Source organism: Camelus bactrianus, chromosome X (assembly GCF_048773025.1).
Source record: "Camelus bactrianus isolate YW-2024 breed Bactrian camel chromosome X, ASM4877302v1, whole genome shotgun sequence".
Taxonomy (NCBI): Eukaryota; Metazoa; Chordata; class Mammalia; order Artiodactyla; family Camelidae; genus Camelus; species Camelus bactrianus.
The window spans coordinates 93,362,281-93,386,218 of NC_133575.1; the positions used below are offsets into that span (position 1 = coordinate 93,362,281).

The 23,938-nt window shown below is 48.4% G+C and overlaps 1 protein-coding gene across 1 annotated transcript; it reads left to right on the forward strand.

The window, feature by feature from the left end:
- The first annotated feature begins 4,295 nt into the window (after window positions 1-4,295).
- LOC141576394 (uncharacterized) lies at window positions 4,296-10,750 on the forward strand. The gene is made up of 4 exons (XM_074359497.1): window positions 4,296-4,523; window positions 4,690-5,095; window positions 6,424-6,469; window positions 10,015-10,750. Exons 1-4 carry the CDS (start codon window positions 4,427-4,429, stop codon window positions 10,684-10,686), a joined length of 1,221 nt encoding a protein of 406 aa, XP_074215598.1. The 5' UTR covers window positions 4,296-4,426; the 3' UTR covers window positions 10,687-10,750.
- Window positions 10,751-23,938: the final 13,188 nt, after the last annotated feature.

Genomic DNA, 23,938 nt, shown 5'->3' on the forward strand with positions numbered 1-23,938 from the left:
GGGAAACTGAACCTCAGAGAGATATGAGGCTTGCTCAGTGTCACATGACAAGAACATGGGGCCAAAGTTGTTGCGGTGAGGAGGGAACTAGGAGAACAGTGCTGTGCGCTGAAACCAGATCAGGTGTTCCAGCCCCGAAGCCTGGCTTCTTTACTCAAAACCCAGGTCTTCTGTATTTTGGCCGGAGGGAATTAGTGTCCTCATGTACCACCTTGATTATCTGATGAAAAGTGCACACACTTTTAAAATTACAGTGTGTACAGACTTCACATTCAAGTTCAAAAAGACTCATGATCTTCCTGATGCCCAGTCAGAGCCTCCAGTCCGGACAGTGTGCCCCACCCCAACAACGGCAACAAACTGAGCCCAGTGCCATGTTAGAGACTCACCCCCGCTACTCCACAGCCTAAGACACTGCTCTTATGGTCACTGCCCCCGCCAAAGCCATTACAGTTATCCATGCCAGAATGCTGGCATTCCGTCTCACTCCTTCCATAATTTTGGCACAAATCCACCTTTTAAGCTTTATTTCTCACCCACTACAGTGTGATCTTCAGGCTCTCCCTCTGGGTCCCTCTCAAGGTCACACTTTAAATGCCTGGCCACTTGGCTGTGCTGGTGTTCTCCGAGACAAGCTTGCACGCGCCCCTCCTGGGGCTCCTAAAGCGACCTTTTTTTTTTTTTTTTTTTAAAGTATAGGGAAGACGCCCCTCTTTTAACTGGGATTCCCCGCACAACCAGCTCAGCACCTGCCAGCACCTGATCCATCCATGAGGTGTAGAGAAGACGCTATTACCCACGAAAACCCAAACCTTCTTCTAAGCAGGTTGCTAAGAACAAAGTGTCTTCAAAGCTTTGAATCCTGGCTCACTCCCTGTGTGCTGTGTAACCTTAGGGAAGTCACCGAACCTCTCTGAGCCTCAATTTCCTCGGTTAGGAACTAAAGAGAATGATGCCCTCTCTTCAGGGGACAGCTGTAACATGGACTAGGCATGCACATGGTGTCACCTGCACGAACAAGCAAAGCTATGTGCCAGTCCACAGACCCACTTGTAAAATAATGCCATTTGCAGCAACATGGATGGACCTAGAGATAGTCATTCTACGTGAAGTAAGCCAGAAAGAGAAAAAGATACCGTATGATGTCATTCATATGTGGAATCTGAAACAGAAGACACAAATGAACTGACAGTCTGTACCTTGTTCCCCAGGCCCAGTAACTGCGATGAACTGAACCAAGAGCCAGTCCAGAGACGCCCCTCCTATAAACACACCGTGAAACACTACTTTTATTAAGACACTCCCCTTGCACAAAACTCTTACGGTTTTCCATGATCCCAAATGCACACATTCTTACTCCTTCCATAAATTCGACCCAAACTCAACGTTTAAAAGTTATTTCCCTCACACAATACACAGTTCTCTTCAGGGTCTCCGTCCAGCTCCCTCTCCAGGTCACTTCACATGCATTCATTCTCCTGCCCACCCTGTTTGGGTTGGGGTTCCCTGAGACAAGCTTTAGACAGGGTCACCCCTGGGGCTGCTCATACTACCTCCTTGAAGTGCAGTAACACGCGCAGCGTGCTTGGCATTCACCAAAATTTGTCTCATTCTGTGAGGTGTAAGGGGAACCCCTCCTTGCCCTCCCCCTAAAGAAGTCAAATCTGCATGAAGAGAGCCTGAGGTTCTGCTTAGACTGCTAAGGCTGCTAAGAACAACGTCTCTTCAAAGGTTTGGATTCTGGCCCACTTCCACTGAGCTGCGTAACCTGAGGAAAATCACCGAACCTCTCCATTTCCTCGGTTAGGACCTAAGGAGAATGATGCCCCCTCTTCAGGGGACGGCTGTCATATTGATTAGCCGAGCCCTGGGGCACAGTGAGCACCCACATGGTGTCACCAGCACGAGCAAGCGCAGCTATGTGCCAGGCCGCAGACTCTCATACCCACTCAGGAGCAGGGGCTGCATGCTGTGTCCAGCGTCCTCAGTCACAGCGGAGGTCCTTGTGCAGACTGACCCCACTCAGTCCCGACCCCTTAGCTCCGGCATCAGTGAGAGTTATGTGAGCCCTCACCAGGGGCCTTACTTGTATCACTTCATGTGCGTTTCACAGTATGGAAGGGCAGGTACCATCACGAGCCCCGTTCTACACATGTGGCACCTGAGGCACAGACAGGTCAGCCCACTTGCCCAGGGTCACGGAGCAAGTAAGAAGTGCGCCTGGGCAGTCTGCCTCCATACTGTGGGTCCTTCTGCTCCCGGGTGGGCCTAGCTGCGCCCCAGATTGTGAGAACCTGCAGCACAGTGGCCAGGTGGGCCTTCCCAGCCCTCCCCGCATTGCTGCACTGCACATGCAGCAGCCAACATCAGCTCATTGCCTGAAGCACGTATAAACACAGAAAGACGTGGTAGGGACATTCTTGTCACAAGAAGACATCCTCTCTTTGCTGCCAAAACTCAGATGATAGCCATCTTTATCTCCTCTCATGGGCCCTCATGAGAAATAATTACTAAAACGATGGAAGTAGGAAATGGGAGGCAACACAGTATGGTCGCTGAGAAAGATTAAAAAAATCAAACTCAGTTAATCCTCGCAGCAACCCCATGGGTTAGGTACTGTTGTTATCTCAGGTCTGCAGATAAGGAAACTAAGGCTAAGCGGCAACAAGCAACCCAGGTTAGCCAGGGAGCGAGTGGAGAGAAAGCAAGGTTTCTGGTGTCAGTAGTCTGGCTCCAGGAAGAGCTAGTCTGAGACGGTAACATCTGGGTCAAAGTCGGACAGAGGCTGTCGCATTTCAATCTCTTATCACCTTTTGGAGAGTGAAATTGGTCAACCAAACACTTTAACTTTTTTCTTAGTCGTTCTCTGGGCGCATGAGGCAGGGAGTATTTATCTATTAGGCACAGTATGTGAGGTGACTAGGGTCCGTGATACATTTGGGGCCCATGAAAATAGTTTAATTTCTGATATAAAACAGAGTTTATGAGAAGGGTGTTCCCGCAGGTGAAAATAGGATATTTCACCTACATTGTCAAGTATAGGGTCCGTTGTTAGAAGCTGGTCTTAATGTTCAGAATATTCACATATCTTGGAGCATCCACAAAACACTCGTTGAAGGAAGAATCTCAGGCCCCTCAGTCTGGCCTGGCTCTGTGTATTTGACAATAAATAAAATTTACTTACTCCTCAGCAAGAGCTCAGGAGGGTCTATCTAGACAAACGGAGGTTTAGAGGAAAAGGGGAGGAGGCAGCAGCAGGAAAGGGGGGAATTCCACCAGGTCCACAGCACCCGCTCAGCACAGGGAACAAGTCGACTTCTGAAGAGGGTCTGTAGCCAGAGGCACAGCCGAAGTTACGTTATGCACAGTCAGAACCAGGAGCCAAGAGCCCTTGCAGTTTAGGCGTTCTCGGATGACCTAAGCACTGTGCGGGTTTTCAACTCCTGCAATCTGATGTGGATTCAGTACTAAAAATCTATACAGGCCCTGGACTGTCTCCAGGGAAGTGCTTGCTTGGTTGCCTACCGCCCGTCCCCCCCACTCCCCTTCCCCCCACCCCGACCGCCGCTGATAACCGCCGCCCCCCCAACTGCCCCCCCACCGCCCCGCCTCCAACCCCCCCGGCCCCGCCCCCACCTGTCCCGTAGTGCGTATGAGCACCGGGTGTTCCTGGAGACCTCAGGAATATGGCAAACTGCGGCCTCATTGCAAACACTCAGAGCAAGCAAACTCCTGGCTAGTAACACATTTGACCCGTGTACAACACAGCTTTGAACTGTGCGGGTCCACTTACACGCGGTTTTTCCCAATTATTACACAGGCGGCCATCCATATCCGCGGGTTCTGTCCTGACGGATATGGAGGGCTGACTACGGGACCTGAGCATCAGTGGAAAATGGTGGCCGCTGGCGGTCCTGGAAGCAATAGCTGGCGGATACCAAGGATGGCCGTATTCGTGTGATTGCTATTCCCCGCTTACTACTGGCTGCTGGATATGGAGGGCTGGGCCGAGAGAGAGTCCCCAGACCCTTCTGCGAGGTAGGGTGAGGTGTCTCTCTAACCGCGCACAAATGGGCTGGCACAATGGAGCACAGCCCCTTCGTCTGGGAAGACGCCCCGCCAAGGGCGGAGCAGCCAGCTGGGTTGCAACTTGGGGCGCGAGTTCTGCTCTCACGCGTGCTCCCTGCCGGCGCCCTCCCGCCGAGCCCGCCCCTCCCTCCCCTAGGCCCCTAGACGGCCGAGCCTCTGCCGCATGCGCACTTGAGCCCACCCCACCCCAGCAGGCGGCGGGAAGCCCGCAGAGGGAGTCTAACCAGACTTCCTGACCAGCCGCCAGGGGAGCCCTGACGGTGCCGGGAGCCGAGGTCTCAGGAGATCGAGCGCAGCCTCCGCTGAAGCGCACAGCCTCCTGGACAGCACTTGCGACATGGAGCCTCCGCCCCAGAGCAGCCGCGATGCCGCTGCCGATGCGGCTGCCGGCTCCCTCAGCCCGGGGGTCGACGAGGAGCGGGAAGAGGCGCACGGTCAGTGGCGGTGCGGGCGCTGGTTTCAGCGGATTCCAGGAAACGCACTTTCCCTGAGAGGGGCGAGCCGCAGGGCCCCCCTCCGGCACCGCCTGTCCCCTCCTGTCCCCACAGGCCGGGCTCGCTGGACGGCCTGATCTTTCTCTTTGGGTTTCCTCCCTCGCAGAAGCGCAGCCCGCGGAGAGCTCGGCTCCCGGAGAGGGGGGAGAGGAGCAGCCGGCGCAGTGCGACCCTGAGCAAGGAGCGGCCGCGGAAGGGAAGGAGGCAGGAGACGAAGGAGAAGGAAAGGAAGGCGGCGATGCTGGCGCAGCAGCCGCTGGTCCCGCGGACGGCGGAAGCCGCGAGGCGGTCGCCGAGGTTGCGGCCGAGGCGGGGGCTGAGGAGGTTGACGAGGCGGGCGCCAGCGGCGGCGAGGGCGGAGAGCAGGGCGGGGAGCAGCAGCCCCCGGAGGCCGCCGTCGAGGCTCTCGTAGTCGTGCCGCGGCGGGTGCCCGGCGCCGCGTTCACGCCGTTGCAGGTGCAGGAGCTGGAGGGCATTTTCCAGCACACTCCGTACCTCAGCCCACACGTGCGGTAAGCGGGCGGCCGGGGTGGCGCCGGGTCCCGGCAAGCGGGCGGGGCGGGGCGGGCGCTGAGGTGCGGCGGGGCGGGCGCTGAGGTGCGGCGGCGCGGGCGGCTCGCGGCGGGCGGCGTGCGGCGCGCTCACGGGGCTCTCTCCTCCGCGCGGGGCGGTAGAGCCCCCGGAGCCTGGCGGCTGTCGGGACCCCACGGCCCTCGGGTCCTAGGGTGGGGGTCCGGGCTGTGCCCCGCGGGAATGCGGGTGAGTATTTCTGTGCGGCATTTCAACAAATCATGCGCGGAAACTTTGTCGGCTGCCGGTTAACAGAAATAATGTTCTGTTAGAACCAAGGCAGAGATAAAGGTGAGAAGCTTGAGGTGGGGGAAATCAAGATAGGATCCTACCTTTATTTCAAATTTTGATAAATCTGTTCATCATGGATAACTTTTGCGTTGCTTTGTATATTCAAAACACTGCGTTTGAAAATCATTTCTCTTTAAAAAATTATTTTGATTGTTTTTATTATTTTTTGTTTCTTTTTTGGTGGGAGTACTTAGGTTTACTTATTTATATGTTTATTTGTGGTGGCAGTGCTGGGGATTGGACCGAGGACCCCGTGCATGCTAAGCACGCGCTTTACCACTGGGCTCTCTACCGCCCCCCCCCCTCGAAAAGTACTTATCTTGATTAGTGATTTTTCTCCATCCCCTCAAATTTTACTCTTGAGAAGAAACTGTCTCTAAAGCAAGTCTCAAGCTACATATTACAGAGTAGTATACTAGGTCGGCACTAGGGGTGTTGCTGATAAAGTGAAAACAACAACAACAACAACAACAACAACAACAACAACAACAAACAACACCTCAGCCAGAGAGTGAAGAGCAGTTTGCGCTGTCCGTTCGAACCTACTAGGATGTACCCCAACCTGTTCATCACTGATAGATCGATCGATTGATTTATTAGGCAAGCTATTTCAAGGCTTTAATTTAAACCATAAAATGGGCAAGAGCAATGTAAAAGAGGCAAAGGAAGTTCGTAAAGATATTTCCGCCGAGATTTTTATTCATTTTGATGTTGGTAACACGAAAAGTGTAAAGTAGAATTTCATGTGTTTCTGGAACTGTGCCTCTTTTAGCCATGAGAGTTGGCTTTCGTTAAACGATTTGTCAATTTAATTTCATTGTAAATTCTGAAGAAGTGTGTTTACCTACTCCAGAAATTTGTTCACAAAATAAATCACCGACACTTTAGAGGAAAAAATTTGTAAAGGATGAAATAACATCCTATATTTAATTTCATCCACAGCTCCAAATACTAAACGTTTCTGATTGTCTCCCCACAGCCAGGATCTTGCAAGACGCATGGGAGTGACTGAAGCTCAACTGAAGGTCAGTAAAAACCTGAAAAAACCCAACTTGTAGGGCAGCCATTGTAAAGCCCGCTTCGTGAATTGGACACCTTGTCCTAGACATCTCCCATTGGTTTTTTTTTTGTTTGTTTGTTTGTTTGTTTTTGTTGTTGGTTTGTTTGTTTTTTTGTCGTTGTTGCCTTTTCCATGATTGGGAAATAAGGTTTGAACTTTGGGGTCTTGGCCTTTGGTAAATGGGATAAGTTAACCCCAACTTTTGGACATTGCCTATTATCAGAGGGACAGGCTTTCCCAAAAGAAGAAAAAATATTCCCGGACTATGCTATTCCTTGTATACAAAGGTATATACATGTACATGTCGACATATATATACCTTTGTATAAACTATACCTATATAACCATATATGTCACCGAGTTACAACCACACACACGCACAGAGTTCAACTCCTTCAAACACCGGTATCCTTTAGGTAACACTTTTGTGTGGCGTCACACTGGGGTTAATCAGAAGTGGAAATTCTTCAGTTAATACACGGAAGAGCCCAGTTATACTAAATTATTTAAAACCAAGCAGAAGCTCTTTGCAGAAGGGGTGAATTTATAAGTATTTACCCACTGGAGTGAGGAGAAAAAGGAACCCCCCCCCCCCACAGCCCCATGGGTCAGAGGCCCTCTCCTGCCGCTGTTTCTAAGTGTGTGGTAAAGCAGTGTAGACAGTGGCAGCCCTGAATCTTAATTTTCTGGAATTCTTTGATGTGCCAGCCTGAAAGCATTGCTAACGTAATAGGTTGGGCATCACGGTGGAGGTGGGAGGGTGAGTTGCAGCGTTTGAAATATGTGTAAAAGTGAAACAAACTAAACCAACAATTTCCAACAGAGTTCCACTGACTTAAGGAAGGTGGAAGTTAAGCACGAATTATACAGAGCGGAAATGATTATACAAGAGTGGAACGTATGCCAGGGAGGTATCTCACACAGTCAAAGTTTTGAGACTACCAGATGCATTCGTGAATATTCTCTTGAGGAATTTCTAACACTTGAGGTCTCTTGTTTCTCTTTGTGGTGCTGTTATGAAGAGATGGGTTGCATGGAATTGTTGATGGTGGGGGATGGCTCTTAGTTCAGAGCTCATCTGGGGGTAGGGAGGAGGTAATTAGGTATATTTATTTAATTTCTTTTTGATGGAAGTACTGGAGATTGAAGCCAGGACATCGTGCATGCTAAGCATGTGCTGAACCACTCGAGTTACACAACCCCACCCCACCCCTCACCGCAGGCCAGGCTGGAGTCTTACATTTGATAGTTTGAAATAGTTTTTCTCTTGCTCAGTCAGTGATGACCAATTTGTGGGTCAATGGATCAGGAGTGATTATCCGAGACCATAGAAAAGCCTAAGTTTTATCAAAGAAGGATTTGGTGGGGGGAAGCAAAAGAAAAGAAAGAGAGAAGAAGAAAAATGAGGATGGGATTATTAGCTTTGCTGCAGGGAGCGTGTGTGAGGGCTGCGATGGCCCTGGGCTGCAGAGCTGGTGGCGGGGAGTCTGGAAAGCAGTGCTGGCCCCCTAAAGCCACGGGCTGGGCTCACAGTCAGCTCTGGCCAGGGCTTGGGAGGCCCAGGCCTCTGCTTTCTCAAGCAGGCAAAGGGTGCTCAGAGGAAAAGAAAAACTGAAGTTTCGGTGACTTGCTTTTCCTGGGTTTGCGTCGTGGTCTCTTAATGGGGTTCTGAGGGGAAAAGGAGCCACAAGAAACAAATGAGGAAACAGAGAGACTGTTGTCATCTGTTGCCAAACTCTACAGCATGAATGTCCCGAAGAAAAATTTCCCACTTCTGTTGACTTGTAATTGACAGACAGCCCTCTATTAGTTGAAGGTGTACAGCATGATGATGTGACTTACATGTTCATGAAATGATTACCACAGTAAGTTTCATCAACATCCTTCATCTCATATAGATACAGAAGTAAAGAAAAAAAGTTTTTCCTTGCGATGAGAACTCTGAGGACTTAGTCTCTGAACAACTTTCCTATATACTCTGGAGCAGTATGAATTATATTTTCATCCCCAGTGCTGATTTTTCTTATAACCTGAAACTTGTAACTTTTGACCACCTTCATCCAGTTCCCCCTCCCCGATCCCCTGCCTCTGATAACTGCAAATTTGATCTCTTTTTGTATGAGTTTGAGGGGTTTTTTTTATTCCACGGGGAAGTGAGATCACACAGTATTTGTTATTCTGTGTCTGACAGAAGAAAAATTTAATGGCCGCCCCCACCCCGCCACATTTTGCAAATACAGTAAGACTTGTTTTATGAAACCAGTATTGGAAAAATGGAAGTAGTACCAGCCTGTACCTCAGTTCAGGCTGCTTTGCGTTTTGCTTATGCAGATGTGACCACTGGCACACCTGATCCCCCTAAAATGGACGTAAGTCCATTAACTGGGATGCTAAGGGAAGAGTGGCGTCCACGGGACAGGTTTTATTTTCAGTTGTTCATAGTTGGCAGATATTTAGGGAGGAGCCATTTGGTGACTCTTCACCCACGTGGTTGTCGACCGTCTTCCTAAAACACAGGTTGCACCTTCTTATGTGAAGCATAAGGGACGGGCTGGGGATCTCCTGGCGGAGTAGCAGGGACTAGAGGGCCCAGCCATGCCGGGCAGCAGAGGCCGCGGTCCGCGGTCCGCGGTCCTGCACCTGCAGCCAGAGCAGAGTGAGCTGACCTGGTCCCGAGCGCAGGAAAGTCTGGAGGGTGGGGCAGGGTGCAGAGTGCGGAACTGCCCAGGGCGACCATGGTGTGCCTCTTAGCCCCAAACTCTTGGCTGGCAAAGACTTTAAGAGTTGTAGTAAATTTGGGCTGAGTTGCTCTAAACGTTCATTATTCCTAAAGTCTAATGTGAAAGGCAGTGTCCGGGGCTTCAGCTACCAAGGTGTGCCAGCGAGACAAGCCGCAATCTCCCTGGACCCCCATGACCAAGACCCCCTCACAAACCATCTCCATCTTTTGAGCCATCAAGAGGTTTCAGAGGATGAATGACCCTTCAGTCATCTTTGAGGACAGCTTTTATTTAAAAGTCCAACACACTCTTATTGATTATTTACTGTACACAGAGGGTGGGCTTTTCGAAATGGGAGTTGTTCCCCTCTGCGTCACTTTAAAGGCGGCCACGTTTTCCTGTGCCGTCCACAGCCAAGGTGACACGAGCCTAGTGTGTAGGGGTGAGTGGCAGCTTGGCAGCTGATGGTCAGTTGTCAGGACGCAGACCTACCAGGCCCAGTAATCGCAGCAGGGACCCAGTGCGGTTCGACAACTCCAGCTGCATCTGAGTGGGGGGAGTGATAGTGAAGGTGGGAGGAGGGAGACTAAGCTATAAATCAAGCCAGAGCCTGGCAGGTAGTCATTGCTCAGTAAGGGTGAGCTGAAGGGCGGGCCTTGCTGGTAACTGTCCTGAGAGGTTTGAGAAGAAGCAAATAGCTTCTGCTGGTGCAATTCAATGCGTTTTTTTTTCATGTCTGACATTAAATGGTGAATGTGCTAAAGCAATTCCCTTTTCTCTCTGATTGAAGGTTTGGTTTAAGAACAGAAGGGCCAAGTGGAGGAGACATCAGAGGGCATTAAGGTTGAGAAGCGAGCGCCCCGTGCTCCTGGCTTCCCCTGTCGTCGCAGGCTTGGGGGGACCCTGCGGTGACATGCTTTTTCGGGAGCAGCATTGCATGTGCGTTCCTGTGGAGCCACTGCCGCTGGGGCCGTTTCTGGGGCCGCCCGTGCCGCCCGTGCCAGCCCTGCAGCCCCTGCCGCCCGTGCCGCCCGTGCCGCCCCTGCCAGCCCTGCAGCCCCTGCCGCCCGTGCCGCCCCTGCCAGCCCTGCAGCCCCTGCCGCCCCTGCCACCCCTGCCAGCCCTGCAGCCCCTGCCGCCCCTGCCGCCCCTGCCAGCCCTGCAGCCCCTGCCGCCCGTGTCACCTGGGCCACCCATGCCGCCCGTGCCGCCGGTGCAGCCCTTCCCTCCCTTCCCGCCCTTCCCGCCTGAGTTCTTGCCTCCTGTGTCCTGGCGTTTTCCACCTCTTCGTCCCTGTGGCTGCCCTCAGGGGGGTGGCTTGGTCCCCTCCCATCGGTGTTGCTTCTGTAGTCCCAGTGTCCTCAGGAATGGTCTCTGTGACAGGGGTTTTCAAAACGCCTCTGAGCCGGATTCCCCTTCTGCCTGCCTCCCCGCCAGGAACAGCTCACCAGACGCCTGCTAAGTGTGTTAAATACAAGTACATTCACTGACCCACTGTTTTAGGGCTCATATCTGTAGTTTCAATAAAGTTGTGAATTCTCTGCATATAGTTTCGTGTGTCACGTGGGCTTAGTAAGTTTGATGGAAATTGCTAAGCCAATGCCATTCAAAGCAATTGTCAAGGAGGCCTCCGTTCATGCAGTAATAGGCCTGAGTCTGCATGGGAAGGCCACACGCATCTCAGAAGTTCCCCAGGTGCCCATGGGGGCTTTCCACAGACCCACCGGTTCTCCTCCACCCTCTCCCCCAACACCCCATCCTCCCCCCACCCTGCCACACTAGGACCACACAGACGTGCAAGTCGGGGTGGAGAACAGCGTGTTTCAGGGCAGGCCCGAGCCCCACTCCTGGTGCTGAGCTCAGGTACACGGACTCCCCTTGGAGGAGGCTTCCTAAGAGGCTACTCACAGGGCTTTCTGGAGAAGAGGGAGCTGGGGGTTCATCTCCCAGTTCTGTTCCCGCCTTCCCTTTTGTGGAGGGGAAGCGGGGATAGAAACCACTCCAGAGGGAGGGAGGGTCCTGCCTCTGCAGGGCTAACTCAGAGGAGACTCCCTCTTGGCCAGTGTGAGGCGCTTCTCCCTTCCCCTCCCGCAGCCCGGACGTGGACTGCACATCATTGCCCCCTGCCCAGCTCAGGGCAGAGGATCAGGCCTTGCAATGTATTTTGGCACCTTCAGCATCCTTGAGAGACCCGGTTCCAGCTAATTCCACACTGAAAGGAAACCTCTTGGTTCAGTGCTGCCTGAGCAAGGAAGGGATGGTCCCTGAGCAATGACCAGGATAATCACTTCATTTAAAAGAAGCAGGTAGACCTTGCCTTTGTTCATGCTGCCTTCTTTGAACGGAACTGTCAGGTAGAAAACACACACACACACACACACACACACACACACACACACAGAGACATATGACAGACACAGTATGACCCCTATATCACGTGTATATGATATAAAGGCAAAGCTACCCAGTCAATACCCGGAACACTATCAGAATTGTTTTGTGTTATTAAAGTAACCTCTTTGTGAAATATATCTAATGGCCTGTTGTCCTTGCCTTCAGTTATTTCAAGTTCAATGCTGAGAAACAACACACACGGCTTTCTGTCCATCTTGGACTTGGGGAGGCAGAGGGGCTCCTGTGGAACTGAGGCAGTGTGCCTGTTGCCTGGCCGGTTTATGTACAGTGGCATGCACAAGTCTTCTGGATGGCAGCACGACCCCAGCCTGGGGAAGCGTTTTGCTGATGGACCCAAAACTGTTCCCACGGTGACCTCAGTTTTCAGGCAGTAGCTCTGCAGAGAATGTTTAGAACCTAGGCTTCCGAGATGTTCTCTAGCCAAGGTCGGAATCACCTCCTTCTTAAACGGCAGCAGTGGTTCCAGCGTCTTGTCTCCGGATGAGGAATGTATAACCTCCCTTTGAAGATTCCCCAGCCCAGCAAAGTCGCCGGCTTCACAGGTGGGCCATCACTCTTGGTCACATTGTACCCTCAGTCCTGAGACGTGAATGGCCTCGGCCATCAGCTGTGGAGGCCTCTGCCCTGGCTCCCAACACCACTCCTATAGTTCTCACTCAAGGTGTCACTCTCAAGGGAGATCCAGGCACCATCTTGCTTCTGATCCAGGACACTTCTGTGTAAATGACAATTTTTGAAACCACTTATTGGTATAGTCCTTGGTGAAGGCCTTGCTCTTCTTTGTGCATTTTAACAGTGTCAGACACTACACGGAAACTGGCTATTTTATTTGCTTATTTTATTTGGGTGGGACATTGGCATCTTTATGTTGACTGACCTTGTCAAGAAATGTAGCATTCCCTCCCCCCCACTTAGTTTCCTTGAGATATAATCGTCATACCGCGCTGTATAAGTTTAAGATGTACAGCGTAATGGTTTTACTTATACATCGCTGAATTATTAGCACAAGTTTAGTGAACATCCATCATCTCATATAGACACATAATGAAATACATAGGAAAATCTTTTGTGTGTGGTGAGAACGCTTAGGATTTACTCTCTTAGTAAGTTTCATGTATAGCATACAGCAGTGTTATATTTATCATGTTCTGCATTATGTCCCCAGTACTTACCTAGAACTGGAAGTTTATACCTTTTGACTCTCCTCATTCAGTGCCCCCGCCTCCACCACAAATCTGATCTCTGTTTCTATGAGTTTCTTTGTTTGCTTGTTTTTTAACACCTTTATTGTGGTGTGATTGCTGTACAGTAAACTACACATATCTGTTGGTTTTTGAAGTCTAATTGACCCACAACGCTCTGTTAGTTTCTGTTGCACAACATAGTCATTTGGTATTTCCACACATTTCAAAATGATTGCCATGGTAAATGTAGTTATGATGTGGCACCATCCAAACACATAACATAGGTATTGATTATATTCCCCGTGCTGTACACTTCATACCTGTGACTCACGTACTTTGCAAGTGGAGGTTTGTACCTCTGAATTTCCCTCACCTGTTCCTTTCCTCCTGCCACTCTCCTTCCCTCTGGCAACCACATGTTTGTTCTCTGTGTCTGTTAATTCTGTTTCTGTTTTGTTATGATTGTTCCTTCGTTTTGTTTTTCAGATTCCACATACAAGTGAAATCATACAGTATTTACCTTTCTCTGTCTGAGTTATGTCACTTAACGTAATACCCTCTAGGTCCATCCACATAGTCACACGTGGCAAGATTTCATTCTTTTTCATGCCTGAATAATATTCCATTGTATGTATATATACACCAGTGTTTCTTTATCTATTCATCTATTGATGGACACTTAAGTTGCTTCCATGTCTTGGCTATTGTAAATAATGCTGCAATGAACATATGGGTGCTTATATATTTTCTAATCAGTGTTTTTGTTTTCTTGGGATAAATACCCAGGAGTGGATCATACGGTAGTTGTATTTTCAGTTTTTTGAAAAGCCTCCATACTGTTTTTCCACAGCCGTTGCACCAATTTACATTCCCACCAACAGTGCGTGAGGATTACTTTTTCTCCATAGCCTCACCGACAGTTGTTGTTTGTCGTCTTGTTGATAATAGCCATCATAACAGGTGTGAGATGATGTCTCATTGTATCTTTCATTTGCATTTTCCTGATTATTAGTGCTATTGAGCATCTTATCATGTACCTGTTGGCTATTTGTAAATCTTCTTTGGAAAAATGTCTATTCAGATCCTCTGCCCACTTTTAAATCAAGTTGTTTGTTTCTTTGGTGTTGAGCTGTAGGAATTCTTTGTGTATTTTGGATCTTATCCCTTTATCAGATATGTTATTTGTAAATATCTTCTCCCATTCAGGGGGTGGCCTTTTCATCTGTTGATGTTTTCCTTCACTGTGAAAAAAACTTTTTAGTTTGATTAGTCCCATTAGTTTATTTTTGCTTTTGTTTCCTTCGCCTGAGGAGACATATCCGAAAAACATTACTAAGCGTGATGTGAAAGAGAGTACTGCCTAAATCTTCTTCCAGAACTTTTATGGTTTCAGGTGTTACACTTAAGTCTTGAATATACTTTGCTTTATTGTTATTTTATTTATTTATTTTTAGGGGGGAGTTAATTGGGTTTGCTTTCTGTCTCTATGGATTTGCCTACTCTGGATATTTAATACTCACGGAATCGTACAATGCGTGACCTCTTGTGCCGGCTTCATTCCCTTAGCGTAATGTTTTTGAGGTTCATCCACGTTGTAGTAGATATTAGACCTTCATTTCTTTTTTTCTCTGTGCTATTATATGTTAAGATTCCTATGCGACAAAAGAACTGAAGGGGCCCTGGGGATTTACAACTTTGCAGATGGGAAAAAAGTCAATAAGATATCTAAGTTTAAAACAAAACCAAATCATTCTAAAAGGAAGAGAAGAAAGTGCTTTCAAATCCCAGATTTCTCTTACCAAGTCAATAAATTAGACTTGATATCATAATCACTAAAGTAAAGGGAATACTATAGATGTATAAGTTTTCATTTTCTGACAACATAACACATATCACTTAAAACATTTTATTAGTTTTGTTGAAGTATAGTTGATTTATCATGTTGTGTTAGTTTCTGGTGTACAGCATTCCGATCCAGTTATACATATACATGTATATTTTCTTTTTCATATCCTTTTGCATTCTAGGTTATTATAAGACATTGGCATAGTTCCCTGTGCTATACAGTAGGTAGGACCTCGTGAAGACACATCGCTCTAAAGAAAAGAAATATTCCCTACACCCAGCAAATTAGGGTCAAGCGGTAATCACCTGGACCTTTACATAAAGCGCCTTCAGTGAGTCAGAGAACAGTAAAGTCAAGACCTTTTACGAAATAGCCCACGTGAAATAGATACTACTATGTTCATTCCACAGATGAGCAAATTGAGGTTCAGGTGTGTAAAGCCCTTTACTCAAATCAGTAGGGGAGCAGAAAAACCAGGGGTAAAATTGCATGCTTGCCTCTGCATTTCGTGGGCACGGGGGTTGGAGACGAGGAACTTTTGGGTTTTACTGTGTATTATCAAAACTTCAAAACTAAGATGCACTGATGAATTCATTATGTAATTTAAAAGTTAAATCTGCTTCTAGAACACACTTTATTAGACAAAGGGCCACCAAGCAAATCTAAGCTATCATTATATGAGTTGCCAAAACCGATTTGGACAGGCGGCTGATTGAACTCATTTACAGGATTTAATCCTCCAACAAGTATCTATGTGGCCGATTTCTGTTAGAAATTAAGGTGATAGTGTCATTGCTCCTAATAAGCTGCAATCTCTTTCTATATATAGAATAATGTTACACGATCCTTTCTGGTGTAATAGAAGTAAGCCGAAGATCACCTCTGTAAATTGGTTCTATGTTGTTTTCCTCTTCACAGCAGGCCAGGATCCGTTAGCTCAAACGTACCTGTACAGTTGTTTTCAACATAGCCCCAGTAAGCAGCCATTTAGCCATTTAGAGACTGCCTGTTCTGCATATCCCAAGAAACTGCACTCAACATCTGCTAGCCATAGTGAAGATAAATTCTTGAGTTCTAAAAGCTGCTGCTGCATTTCAGAGTTCTCTGACCCAAAGACTCCTTGCACTGTGTGGCTATGACATCATGTAGACTTACAAGGCCCTTCTCCGGCCTCTCTCTCCACTGGGATTTTCCCTCGTCCCCTCCTCTTCTGGGAAGTGGCCCCCATGCCATAGCCTTTGGGAGGTCTCGTGCTGTCAAGGACTTCCCTGCATGCAAACCTGTCAAGTCAACACCCAAATGAAGCTCATTGTGTTCTTCTGCCACGTCACAGTCATATCTATTTCCTTGATCAGCCCTAAAATTCCTCTAACTTACTACAAGTGCTGATGAGGAAAGGGGAGGATTTTGGAGACGATCAAGAAACTGATACGGGGTCCACCCAGTCAGCAGGACAGTCAATTGGCAAAATGATCTTGGTTGGGACTCAAAATTGGGAAGTGCCTCTGTATCAGTTTGGCATTTCATCTCTCTGTGTTGTGTTATAGAAAAGGTGAATCCAAATGGAGACACCATTGCTAAGAGAGCTCTCTAAATGGAGGAGGGAGGCCATTGAGGAAGTGTGATTTATGCATGTCTCAGGCTGGATGGAATCTGAACTTTGACCACTTAGTATCTTAATGCAGGGATCCAGAACATCTGCCCAACGTTCAAGAAGCTCAGGATTCTTATTGAACCCTTACCCTAAGCAACTCGTGACGGCCCATCCATGAAGGACAAGTATTTCCTTTCTTGCGTCACAGTCAATCATAATTCTTGCCAGACAACTTTAACAACCTCGTAGCTTTTGCCTTTGTAAGCCCTTGACTAGTTTCTCCCCCAGAACACTCTTTCAGTTACACCCGAATCTGGGTCCCCCGAACTGCAATTCCTAAGGCCTCCGCTAAACTCTTGTTATTGCAGCAGTCTGCGTTTGTTGGTGGAGAATTACACTCCACATTTTTCGTGGTCTCACCCTGTGCTTCATTAACCTGGCCAAGTGGCAGTGCCACTGTTTGAGTGAAAGCACGGCGTCGGAAGTAACTTGAGTCAGAGGTATCAGGCTGCTCTGGGAAGGAGGTCAGCCTGCCTGGCTGGTTCCCCCACTAGGCAGGTGCTAGACATTGTAAGGCCTGTGGGCCTAAGTGGAAGAAAGAGAGCAGTGCAAGCCTCTGGACTGAGGGTGGACTAACCCTGAGCTGATAATGGGCCGCAGTGGGAGGGGCTTCCCACGGCCAGGCTAATGATTAACGGTACCGAAGGGGAGCAGAATTTGCCCCCCGCCAAATATGTCTCTTTGGTATAAAGGTTATCTTCAGCTGGTAATTTTTAAGAAACAGCAGACACAGGAGAAGCTCTGAAAACTGAGTAGGAGTTACCCTGCTGTAAGAGACATTTACATTTACAGAGGAAATCTCCATTTGAAAGGGCATCTCGCTCTCCATGTTCAGTAGAGGGGGATACCGAAATCACTAGAAACGCTTATCAGTGGAGAAAGCACCCAACTGAAATCTGCCTAACAACCATACCTCTGTGCTTTTCCTGAAACACCTCCCATAGCTGCCTCCCCCCAGGTTCTTCTTTACTTTTTAGCCTGAGATGATATTTCAGGAGGTGACTTGGGCCGTTTCACAGAGTTATTCCGTTTCCCTGGGTCTTTCCCCTGTACACAGGATGTACACAGGTTGCTAAACTTCTGTTTGTTCTTCCCTTAATCTTTGATTGCAAGGGTGGGGCATCACAGCTAAGAACCTAGAAGGGTAGAGGGAAAATTATTCTTCCTCTCTGACAGTCCTGAGAGTCAAGAGGACGTCCTCGTCCCTGTGGGCTGCTATGGCAGGTAAAGTAGCCCACAAGGCAGAGATGGCAGGCCGAGGCCAGAGTCCTAAGCATACTTGGAGGCGTCCCCTTTGTAAATAGCCACCCTGCCTGTGCTGCTGTCACGCTTGCATTTGCTATTGGAAACGGTGTCATTCTAATCCCTCCCCAGAGCAATATTGAGACCCCAACCCTTGGGCTGAGCTGGCTAAGGTGACCTGAAGTGACTAAAAGCAGACAAGTGGATATTCCTGCCCCTCCCAGGAAGGAGGTGGCCGTCCTACTGCACAGGTGCTTCAGACCACCAGATGTGTTGGGCCTGACTATATAGAACGGATCTGCGGGGGAGTAAGCTCCACATAATGGGGGCTGAAGGTAAACAATTGGCTGCCATAGTACACTTAGGAAAAATGGCGTCCCTATTAAGGGATCGCTCACAAATAGTGTGGAAGGTGAGAATTATCCCCAGAGGATGCTTTACCCTGGCCCACATCACATGTGTCTTCTTGATGTGGATTGTTTCGGGTGGACGGCTGCCCAGCCTAGGGAAGGCCTCATAATTATCCAGGCGGAATCAGTGCAAAATGTTAGCGAGGCCTTTTCTCCCACTCTGTGCTTCATGTTTGCTCTCCATCTTGGTATATAGGTCCTTCTGCTGCATGAATATGTAGTCTAAAAAACCAGTGTAATAGAGCTCATTTTGGAGGGATCCAAGAGTACCAGTGATCAAATCCGCATAACCAAAAAGTAAACTCAAAGCAGGCTGAGGTACAGGCTGGTACTAGTTCCATTTTTCCAATACTGGTTTCGTAAAACAGCTCTTACTGTATGTGCAAACTATGGTGTAGGGGAGGGACAGCCATTATGTATTTCTTCGATCAGACAGAGAATGACAAATATTGTGTGATCTCACTTACATGTGGAATTAAAACAAAAACCCTCAAACTCATAGAAAAAGAGATCAGAATTGTGGTTATCAGAGGCAGGGGATGGGGGGAGGGGGACCTGGATGAAGGTGGTCAAAAGTTACAAACTTCAGGTTATAATCTGAAAAATCAGTACTAGGGATGACAAGTATGAGTAACACTGCTTGACTGTATATAGGAAACTTGCTAAGAGACTAAATCCTCACAGTTCTCATCACAAGGAAAAAACTTTTCCTGCAGCCCGGTTCCATCACTGCCCTCACGCACGCTCTCTGCAGTAAAGCTGCATAATCCCATCCTCATTTTTCTTTCTCTCTTACCTTCTTTTTCTCTTCTTTTTATCCCCAAACACTCCTTTGATACAACTTAGGCTTTTCTGTGGTCTCAGATAATCACTCCTGATCCACTGACCCACAAATTAGTCATCACTGACTGAGCAAGAGAAAAACTACTTGAAATGAACCACAGGTAAGACTCCAGCCTGAACTAAGAGCCTGGGTTCAATCCCCAGTGCCTCCACTAAATAAATCAATAAATCAACTTTCCCCTCTCCAAAAAGAAACATAAAGAATGTCATGTCAGGTTTCCCTGTGAAGGATGCCCTCAGAGAATGAGGCTGCAGGGAGCAGCCCTTTGGGGCTCAGCTCCCGGCTGCCTGAGGGAAAGACGTCCTTAGGGAGGTGCCAGGTTCCTGCTTCACCGCCTGGAGCCTTGAACAGCAGGGGTTCCACAAGCTTGCTGGTCCTAAAGGCCGAATCTCTCAGGCCGAATTTAAAGGAAAATCATGGAATTTTCCCCTTCATGCCTGGTTCCAGCAAAAGGATGCATTATCCCAGTGTCTGGGCTGGCATTTAGTGTGCAGATGATTCGGCTTCTGGAACAAACCTGAAGAGCCCATGGTGTCCCGAGACAGGACAGTGAAGGCAAAGACGGAATCACTTTCACTGCCACAGACAACCGCCAGCAGTGGTAGATATCCGGGGCTGTCTTTAATTTCCTCCTCCCCTTTCTAAGGCTGGGATTAGCTATGCAAACACCGCCCCCTCCCAGTTGTCCTCTTACTTCATCAGTGTAGACACAGATAAAGTTATATGCTTAAAAAAACAAAAAACAAAAAACAAAAAACAAAAAACCAAGTGTAAAGAATCACTTTTGAGGCAGTCAGGGAATTCTGAATACAGGTGCCTGGGTGATGATGCCAAGGGGTTATTATTACCATTCAGGTAAGTCTACCTTTTCTAGAAAGTGCATACACATAAAGATGTAGGGATAAAAAGCCGCGTTGTCTTGAGTTTCTTTTAAATTATCACAGTAAGAAGAGGAGAGTGAGTGGGGAGGCGAGGAGGATAAAAGGAGAAGAGACGGGACAAAGGAGAGAGGGAGGAAAAAACAGGATAGATGAAACAAGTTGGCGAAATCCTGATAAACATTGAATCTGGACGATGATTTCTGTGGGGATTCGCTACTGTATTTTCTCTACCTTTGTGTTGGTTTAAAAATTTCCTGATAAATGGTATTTAAAAAAATATAAAGTCAAATCCCTTAACACAAATTACAATGATAAAAATCACCCCTTATGTTTCTCATCAGTTGAATTCAGTAATCTTTCCATATTCCCTTCTAGCTTCACAAGAATTCTGTGAATAGCAAGACATAGAAACAACCTAAGTGTCCACGGGTACGTGAATGGATAAAGATGTGGCATACATCTCCAGTGGGACATTGCTCACCCACGAGAAAGAAGGAAATCCTGTCATTTGCCACAACATGGATGCATCTAGCGGACATTATGCTAAGTGAAGTCTAGACATCGCGAAACTAAAACTTTTTTTTAAAAAAGAAAAGGTATTCTGTGAGATGATTATCTTTACTTTAGCTAATAGTAGTAGTACTAATATTCACCCTCTTTTACAGTCGGGAAACTGAACCTCAGAGAGATATGAGGCTTGCTCAGTGTCACATGACAAGAACATGGGGCCAAAGTTGTTGCGGTGAGGAGGGAACTAGGAGAACAGTGCTGTGCGCTGAAACCAGATCAGGTGTTCCAGCCCCGAAGCCTGGCTTCTTTACTCAAAACCCAGGTCTTCTGTATTTTGGCCGGAGGGAATTAGTGTCCTCATGTACCACCTTGATTATCTGATGAAAAGTGCACACACTTTTAAAATTACAGTGTGTACAGACTTCACATTCAAGTTCAAAAAGACTCATGATCTTCCTGATGCCCAGTCAGAGCCTCCAGTCCGGACAGTGTGCCCCACCCCAACAACGGCAACAAACTGAGCCCAGTGCCATGTTAGAGACTCACCCCCGCTACTCCACAGCCTAAGACACTGCTCTTATGGTCACTGCCCCCGCCAAAGCCATTACAGTTATCCATGCCAGAATGCTGGCATTCCGTCTCACTCCTTCCATAATTTTGGCACAAATCCACCTTTTAAGCTTTATTTCTCACCCACTACAGTGTGATCTTCAGGCTCTCCCTCTGGGTCCCTCTCAAGGTCACACTTTAAATGCCTGGCCACTTGGCTGTGCTGGTGTTCTCCGAGACAAGCTTGCACGCGCCCCTCCTGGGGCTCCTAAAGCGACCTTTTTTTTTTTTTTTTTTTAAAGTATAGGGAAGACGCCCCTCTTTTAACTGGGATTCCCCGCACAACCAGCTCAGCACCTGCCAGCACCTGATCCATCCATGAGGTGTAGAGAAGACGCTATTACCCACGAAAACCCAAACCTTCTTCTAAGCAGGTTGCTAAGAACAAAGTGTCTTCAAAGCTTTGAATCCTGGCTCACTCCCTGTGTGCTGTGTAACCTTAGGGAAGTCACCGAACCTCTCTGAGCCTCAATTTCCTCGGTTAGGAACTAAAGAGAATGATGCCCTCTCTTCAGGGGACAGCTGTAACATGGACTAGGCATGCACATGGTGTCACCTGCACGAGCAAGCAAAGCTATGTGCCAGTCCACAGACCCACTTGTAAAATAATGCCATTTGCAGCAACATGGATGGACCTAGAGATAGTCATTCTACGTGAAGTAAGCCAGAAAGAGAAAAAGATACCGTATGATGTCATTCATATGTGGAATCTGAAACAGAAGACACAAATGAACTGACAGTCTGTACCTTGTTCCCCAGGCCCAGTAACTGCGATGAACTGAACCAAGAGCCAGTCCAGAGACGCCCCTCCTATAAACACACCGTGAAACACTACTTTTATTAAGACACTCCCCTTGCACAAAACTCTTACGGTTTTCCATGATCCCAAATGCACACATTCTTACTCCTTCCATAAATTCGACCCAAACTCAACGTTTAAAAGTTATTTCCCTCACACAATACACAGTTCTCTTCAGGGTCTCCGTCCAGCTCCCTCTCCAGGTCACTTCACATGCATTCATTCTCCTGCCCACCCTGTTTGGGTTGGGGTTCCCTGAGACAAGCTTTAGACAGGGTCACCCCTGGGGCTGCTCATACTACCTCCTTGAAGTGCAGTAACACGCGCAGCGTGCTTGGCATTCACCAAAATTTGTCTCATTCTGTGAGGTGTAAGGGGAACCCCTCCTTGCCCTCCCCCTAAAGAAGTCAAATCTGCATGAAGAGAGCCTGAGGTTCTGCTTAGACTGCTAAGGCTGCTAAGAACAACGTCTCTTCAAAGGTTTGGATTCTGGCCCACTTCCACTGAGCTGCGTAACCTGAGGAAAATCACCGAACCTCTCCATTTCCTCGGTTAGGACCTAAGGAGAATGATGCCCCCTCTTCAGGGGACGGCTGTCATATTGATTAGCCGAGCCCTGGGGCACAGTGAGCACCCACATGGTGTCACCAGCACGAGCAAGCGCAGCTATGTGCCAGGCCGCAGACTCTCATACCCACTCAGGAGCAGGGGCTGCATGCTGTGTCCAGCGTCCTCAGTCACAGCGGAGGTCCTTGTGCAGACTGACCCCACTCAGTCCCGACCCCTTAGCTCCGGCATCAGTGAGAGTTATGTGAGCCCTCACCAGGGGCCTTACTTGTATCACTTCATGTGCGTTTCACAGTATGGAAGGGCAGGTACCATCACGAGCCCCGTTCTACACATGTGGCACCTGAGGCACAGACAGGTCAGCCCACTTGCCCAGGGTCACGGAGCAAGTAAGAAGTGCGCCTGGGCAGTCTGCCTCCATACTGTGGGTCCTTCTGCTCCCGGGTGGGCCTAGCTGCGCCCCAGATTGTGAGAACCTGCAGCACAGTGGCCAGGTGGGCCTTCCCAGCCCTCCCCGCATTGCTGCACTGCACATGCAGCAGCCAACATCAGCTCATTGCCTGAAGCACGTATAAACACAGAAAGACGTGGTAGGGACATTCTTGTCACAAGAAGACATCCTCTCTTTGCTGCCAAAACTCAGATGATAGCCATCTTTATCTCCTCTCATGGGCCCTCATGAGAAATAATTACTAAAACGATGGAAGTAGGAAATGGGAGGCAACACAGTATGGTCGCTGAGAAAGATTAAAAAAATCAAACTCAGTTAATCCTCGCAGCAACCCCATGGGTTAGGTACTGTTGTTATCTCAGGTCTGCAGATAAGGAAACTAAGGCTAAGCGGCAACAAGCAACCCAGGTTAGCCAGGGAGCGAGTGGAGAGAAAGCAAGGTTTCTGGTGTCAGTAGTCTGGCTCCAGGAAGAGCTAGTCTGAGACGGTAACATCTGGGTCAAAGTCGGACAGAGGCTGTCGCATTTCAATCTCTTATCACCTTTTGGAGAGTGAAATTGGTCAACCAAACACTTTAACTTTTTTCTTAGTCGTTCTCTGGGCGCATGAGGCAGGGAGTATTTATCTATTAGGCACAGTATGTGAGGTGACTAGGGTCCGTGATACATTTGGGGCCCATGAAAATAGTTTAATTTCTGATATAAAACAGAGTTTATGAGAAGGGTGTTCCCGCAGGTGAAAATAGGATATTTCACCTACATTGTCAAGTATAGGGTCCGTTGTTAGAAGCTGGTCTTAATGTTCAGAATATTCACATATCTTGGAGCATCCACAAAACACTCGTTGAAGGAAGAATCTCAGGCCCCTCAGTCTGGCCTGGCTCTGTGTATTTGACAATAAATAAAATTTACTTACTCCTCAGCAAGAGCTCAGGAGGGTCTATCTAGACAAACGGAGGTTTAGAGGAAAAGGGGAGGAGGCAGCAGCAGGAAAGGGGGGAATTCCACCAGGTCCACAGCACCCGCTCAGCACAGGGAACAAGTCGACTTCTGAAGAGGGTCTGTAGCCAGAGGCACAGCCGAAGTTACGTTATGCACAGTCAGAACCAGGAGCCAAGAGCCCTTGCAGTTTAGGCGTTCTCGGATGACCTAAGCACTGTGCGGGTTTTCAACTCCTGCAATCTGATGTGGATTCAGTACTAAAAATCTATACAGGCCCTGGACTGTCTCCAGGGAAGTGCTTGCTTGGTTGCCTACCGCCCGTCCCCCCCACTCCCCTTCCCCCCACCCCGACCGCCGCTGA

Coding starts and splice junctions, on each gene's coding strand:
- LOC141576394 (XM_074359497.1), top strand. CDS start 4,427: ATGGAGCCTCCGCCCCAGAGCAGCCGCGATGCCGCTGCCGATGCGGCT. Junction 4,524..4,689: donor GGAGCGGGAAGAGGCGCACG/GTCAGTGGCGGT, acceptor CCTCCCTCGCAG/AAGCGCAGCCCGCGGAGAGC. Junction 6,470..10,014: donor TGACTGAAGCTCAACTGAAG/GTCAGTAAAAAC, acceptor CTCTGATTGAAG/GTTTGGTTTAAGAACAGAAG.